This window comes from Rhynchophorus ferrugineus, unplaced genomic scaffold (assembly GCF_030347505.1).
Source record: "Rhynchophorus ferrugineus isolate W39M unplaced genomic scaffold, kcgeb_rfMv2 rfM4, whole genome shotgun sequence".
NCBI lineage: Eukaryota > Metazoa > Arthropoda > Insecta > Coleoptera > Curculionidae > Rhynchophorus > Rhynchophorus ferrugineus.
This window is the reverse complement of record NW_027472583.1, coordinates 57,400,652-57,406,821: the sequence shown is the minus strand read 5'-3', so window position 1 is coordinate 57,406,821 and position 6,170 is coordinate 57,400,652. Positions and strand designations below refer to the sequence as shown.

Below are 6,170 nucleotides of genomic sequence, written 5' to 3'. Positions count from 1 at the left end.
TCTGCAACCGTCCTTTGATTCGTACATCGAAATAACCATTTTTGAAGAAGAAGAAAAGGAAGAAAAACGGAAGGATGGAAGGAAACAACATCATCGTAACCATCCGGGGATATATGAGGGTTATTGGGAAGTAAATGAAAAATAAAATAATTTCGATGCAATGGCTTATTATTAGGAGACGTTCTTCGTCCGTGGAATACAAATTCTTTTAAATATAAACGGTGTGAATTAATTTCAACGATTTTATTCCCAAATTCACAACTTTCAACTGAAATATTGAAAGTTTAGTTGTTATTTTTCTTTCGGTGTTAGTTGTTTACCTTTGAATTAGCAAAAAATAAAGCTCGAAGAAAAAACCTACAACTTGGAAGCCTGAATATCGGACCTTCATCGAGCCATTTTATGACATCTTCGAGATTGACGAAGTGTTGGAGATAGTCGGAGTGGGCAAGATCTGTAGAATACAGCGTGTGCGATAATATGTCCCATCCAAATATCTGTCCCACAATAATATGTCAATCATTGCTAGAGCCAATTTTAGTGCTTCTGCCAATTTTTCTTCTGCAACCGTCCTTTGATTCGTACATCGAAATAACCATTTTTGAACAAGAAGAAAAGGAAGAAAAACGGAAGGATGGAAGGAAACAACATCATCGTAACCATCCGGGGATATATGAGGGTTATTGGGAAGTAAATGAAAAATAAAATAATTTCGATGCAATGGCTTATTATTAGGAGACGTTCTTCGTCCGTGGAATACAAATTCTTTTAAATATAAACGGTGTGAATTAATTTCAACGATTTTATTCTCAAATTCACAACTTTCAACTGAAATATTGAAAGTTTAGTTGTTATTTTTCTTTCGGTGTTAGTTGTTTACCTTTGAGTCAGCAAAAAATAAAGCTCGAAGAAAAAACCTACAACTCGGAAGCCTGAATACCGGACCTTCATCGAGCCATTTTATGACATCTTCGAGATTGACGAAGTGTTGGAGATAGTCGGAGTGGGCAAGATCTGTAGAATACAGCGTGTGCGATAATATGTCCCATCCAAATATCTGTCCCACAATAATATGTCAATCATTGCTAGAGCCAATTTTAGTGCTTCTGCCAATTTTTCTTCTGCAACCGTCCTTTGATTCGTACATCGAAATAACCATTTTTGAACAAGAAGAAAAGGAAGAAAAACGGAAGGATGGAAGGAAACAACATCATCGTAACCATCCGGGGATATATGAGGGTTATTGGGAAGTAAATCTTATATATAAAAATGAATCGCAAAATATGTTCCTAAGCGCATAACTCAACAACGCCTGGACCAATTTGGCCAAATCTTTTTTTAAAATGTTCGTTGAAGTTCAGGGATGGTTTTTACGGCGAGAAAAAGAATTATTGCTGGAAAAACCCTAAAAATAGCCCTTTTTGTTTGAATTTGTTTCGTGTATCAGTTGACAATTCATCTGTCATCTGTCAAAAGTCATCTGTAACAGACAACTTTTTTTTTTTAAATTTGATATGACTTGAACTCAAATCCTTTTAATCCGTACGAATTGTTTTATTTATTTAAAATTTTTTATTTGTTTAAAATTTAATTCAAATTTTAAATAAATAAAACAATTTGTACGGCTTAAAAGGATTTGAGTTCAAGTCATATCAAATTTAAAAAAAAAAGTTGTCTGTTACAGATGACTTTTGACAGATGACAGATGAATTGTCAAGTGATACACGAAACAAATTCGTATATCGTGTTTTGTGCAGAGTGTTTAGTTAGTTAGTGTTTGTTTAGTTCGTGATTAGTGAAAAAATAATTTATATTTGATTCGCGTGAAGCGCGAGCGCGACATTCAACTAATAATCGCGCAAGTTTGAATCCAGCTGCTTTCAGTTACGATGTGTCAATTGACTACAGTAACTACCAATGTGTTGTTATTGGTTCTATGAACTTGGTTTGCTCACACTCTAAGGCATTAAAATACAAAAACGAAGCCAATGGATTGTGTTGCGCAAATGGTAAAGTGAAATTGATACAATTGGATCCACCACCAGAACCATTGTACTCATTGGTTTCAGGAATAGGAACAGATTCTATACACTTTTTGACACATATTCAACAATATAACAATTGCTTTCAAATGACTTCATTTGGGGCAACAAATGCAGTTCGGGAAAATTTTATGCCAACTTTCAAGGTATGTATTATAGCAGTTACTCATAATTATTTTAGCGAACAAAATTTTCTGTCACCAAAGTTAAGATGTGTTACTAATCTTCAATTTCTTAATCATTACGAAATATATCACTTAGTCATCATATTATATGGTGATTCAGTTTCAGTGACACTTTTATTATATTTTATATTTGATAGATATTAGTTAAAACTAAATATATACTTTTTAAGATCAAATATTATTTAAGTTTGATCATTGACAATCCATTAATTTATACCACACCATAATATTTTTTTTATTTACAGATACAAGGGCAAATATATCACAGAGCAGGTTCACTGTTACCAGTGTCAGATAGCGACAACAAATTCCTGCAAATTTATTTTATGGGCAATTCACCACAAGAAATTGATCTGCGTTGTGCACATAACAATTTAGTAAAAAGGTCTATTGTAGAACAATTACAAACTTTATTTCATCAACACAATCAATTGATTATATTGTTTAAAACTGCCCTGGATCTGATGCCATCCGATAATCACAAAATTGTAATCAGAGCTGATAAAACACCTGCAGGTCAACAAACAAGACGTTTTAATGCACCAACTATTGATGAAGTTGCTATCGTTGTAGTTGGAGAAAACTTGGAATCCCGTGATATTGTTTTACATCGTCGGAATTTTCAATTACAACCTATAAAGGAAACACACCGCTCATATGATGCACTGCAATATCCCATTATATTTTGGCAAGGTGAAGATGGCTACGATTTATCAATAAAAATGATAAATCCCATTACAGGTAACTAAAATATTAGTTTAGCTATGGCGATAATATCTCAGTCACTATATTATGTATTTTAATTTTATATTTGAATGTTATTAAAACAAAATCTGTTTACAGGTTCTGAAACCAACAAAAAAGTCAGTTCAATGAACTATTATTCATACCGCCTAATGATTCGGGAAAATGCAGATAATCGCATATTGAAATGTCGGCGATTATATCACAAATATGTTGATGACATGTATGTTAAAATTGAAACGGAGAGATTAACATTCATCAGGTTGAATCAAACCAAACTCCGATCTGAAGAGTATATTCACCTTCGAGATGCGATTAATACTGATGGAAATGCACAGAATGTCGGTCGGATGACTATTCTTCCAGCAACATACATCGGAAGCCCTCGGCATATGCACGAATATGCTCAAGATGCCATGTCGTATGTTCGTCATTATGGTACAGCAGATTTGTTCATCACATCTACATGCAATCCGCAATGGATAGAAATTAAGCAGGAGTTATTACCTGGGAAATCATCCATTGATCGTCATGATATTACAGCCAGAGTCTTTAGACAAAAGTTGAAATCTTTAATGAATTTCATCGTAAAACATAATGTGTTTGGTGAGACACGCTGCTGGATGTATTCTGTGGAGTGGCAGAAACGAGGATTGCCACATGCACACATTTTGATTTGGTTGGTTGAAAAGATAAGGCCAAATGAAGTTGATGCAGTGATATCAGCTGAAATCCCTAATGTACAAGTAGATCCTGGATTGCATGAGGTAGTTATCAAAAACATGATACATGGTCCCTGTGGAACTCTTAATCAAAATTCACCGTGTATGATGGATGGTAAATGCTCAAAACGATATCCACGGACATTAATATCGGAAACAATTACTGGTAATGACGGTTATCCATTGTATCGTCGCAGATCGACAGCAGACAATGGAAAATCAACAATTGTCAAATTAAATCAACAAGATATTGAAATAGATAATCGTTGGATTGTTCCATATTCACCCATTTTATCAAAGACATTCAAAGCACACATCAACGTTGAATCTTGCCATTCAGTGAAATCGATTAAATACATTTGCAAATATGTAAGCAAAGGGAGTGATATGGCTGTGATTGGAATTGGTGCAGAGAATTCTAATGATGAAGTTACCCAATACCAAATGGGTCGCTATGTCAGTAGTAATGAAGCAGTTTGGCGAATATTTTCTTTTCCTATTCATGAGAGACACCCTTCTGTTGTTCACTTAGCTGTGCATTTAGAAAATGGACAAAGAGTGTATTTTACAGCACAGAACGCAGTACAAAGAGCTGCTCAGCCACCATCTACTACATTAACCAGTTTTTTTGAGACATGCCAAAACGATGATTTCGCACAAACATTGCTATATTCTGAAATGCCAAAATATTATACCTGGAATCAATCCTCAAGGAGATTTATACGACGGAAACAAGGAAAACCAGTTCCAGGATATACAGATGTATATTCCACCGATGCGATTGGCCGGATTTATTCAGTACATCCAAGCAATGATGAATGTTTTTATTTACGACTGCTATTAGTCAATGTACGTGGCCCAACATCATTCTAATAGTTACGAACTGTTGATGGTGAATTGTGTGGATCCTACAGAGAAGCCTGTCAACGTTTGCAATTGCTTGAAAATGACGCTCATTGGGATCAAACTCTCAATGATGCTGTAATATCATCACACACTCATCAAATACGAACATTGTTTTCTATAATCATATCTACATGCTTCCCATCAAACCCAATTGATTTGTGGATCAAGTACAAAGATTATATGTGTGATGATATTTTGTATCAAATACGGAATAGAATGGGAAATCCAAATATACAAATCAGTGAAGAAATTTACAATGAAGCATTGATTTCAATTGAGGACATGTGCTTGATAATGTCAAACAAACTATTAATTCAATTAGGCCTGACCGCGCCCAATCGTCCAATGCATGACGCTTTTAACCAAGAGTTGCATCGAGAAAGACTGTATGATCTCAACGCTTTGAAAGAATAAATTCAAACAAATCTTCCACTGTTAAATGAACAACAGAAGTATGTATTTGAAACTCTTATGAAAGTAACAAATGATGAAACTGGAGGGATTTATTTCTTAGATGCACCTGGTGGTACAGGAAAAACTTTTTTTATTTCATTAATATTAGCAACAATTCGCTCACAAAATAAAATTGCACTTGCACTCGCTTCGTCGGGAATCGCAGCAACTTTGCTTGAAGGTGGTCGAACAGCCCATTCAGCACTAAAATTGCCATTAAATATGCAAAGCAATGAAACTCCAACCTGCAACGTTTCGAAGAACTCTGCAATGGCAAAGGTTTTGCAGCAATGTAAATTGATTGTTTGGGATGAATGCACGATGGCACATAAAAAATCTTTGGAGGCTTTAGACAGAACCTTAAAAGATCTACGTAGCAATAATAACCGATTTGGTGGTGCAATGATTTTATTAGCAGGAGATTTTCGTCAAACATTGCCAGTGATTCCACGATCAACGCCAGCTGATGAACTCAATGCATGTCTAAAGTCCTCCAATTTGTGGAAACATGTTAAAGTACTTCATTTAAGCAAGAATATGCGTGTCGAGTTGCAAAATGACCAATCTGGAAACATATTCTCTAAACAACTCATTGACATTGGTAATGGCAAATTTCCTATAGACATGTTGACGGCTTGCTTTTGCTATGACTATAAACAAGTCCCAGGGGCAATCATTAAGTGTTTGTGGTATTAATCTAGAAAACCCATGTTTCTCACATGGTCAATTGTATGTTGCCTGTTCCCGTGTTGGAAAACCATCAGATTTGTTTATCTATGCGCCAGGTAATCAAACAAAAAACATCGTATACCACAAAGCAATATAATGATAATAATAATAATAATTATGATTCACATGATTAACAATAAAGCGATTACTTACTTTTCAATCCTTATATATGTTTTATTTAATTATTTTTTATTCACAACGCCCTATCACCAGGGTGATGGTTCTGTTCAGGAGAATTTTTTAAAATACGTAGGCACAAAAACTGCCACATTACAAATCTTTTTGACAGGACGAAGTCTGTCGGGTCAGCTAGTGAAAAATAAAATAATTTCGATGCAATGGCTTATTATTAGGAGACGTTCTTCGTCCGTGGAATACAAATTCTTTTA

General features: G+C 34.8%; 1 protein-coding gene across 2 annotated transcripts; it reads left to right on the top strand.

The window, feature by feature from the left end:
- Nucleotides 1-2,429: 2,429 nt before the first annotated feature.
- LOC143195328 (uncharacterized) lies at nt 2,430-5,939 on the top strand. Of its 2 annotated transcripts, XM_076402372.1 has the most exons (3): nt 2,430-2,743; nt 2,801-2,968; nt 3,071-5,939. In XM_076402372.1, the coding sequence occupies exons 1-3, from the start codon at nt 2,554-2,556 to the stop codon at nt 4,564-4,566; spliced, it is 1,854 nt and encodes a 617-aa protein (XP_076258487.1). In that variant the 5' UTR covers nt 2,430-2,553; the 3' UTR covers nt 4,567-5,939. The 2 variants fall into 2 exon arrangements, with proteins under 2 accessions (XP_076258487.1, XP_076258486.1); XM_076402371.1 differs by having other exon boundaries at nt 2,430-2,968.
- Nucleotides 5,940-6,170: the final 231 nt, after the last annotated feature.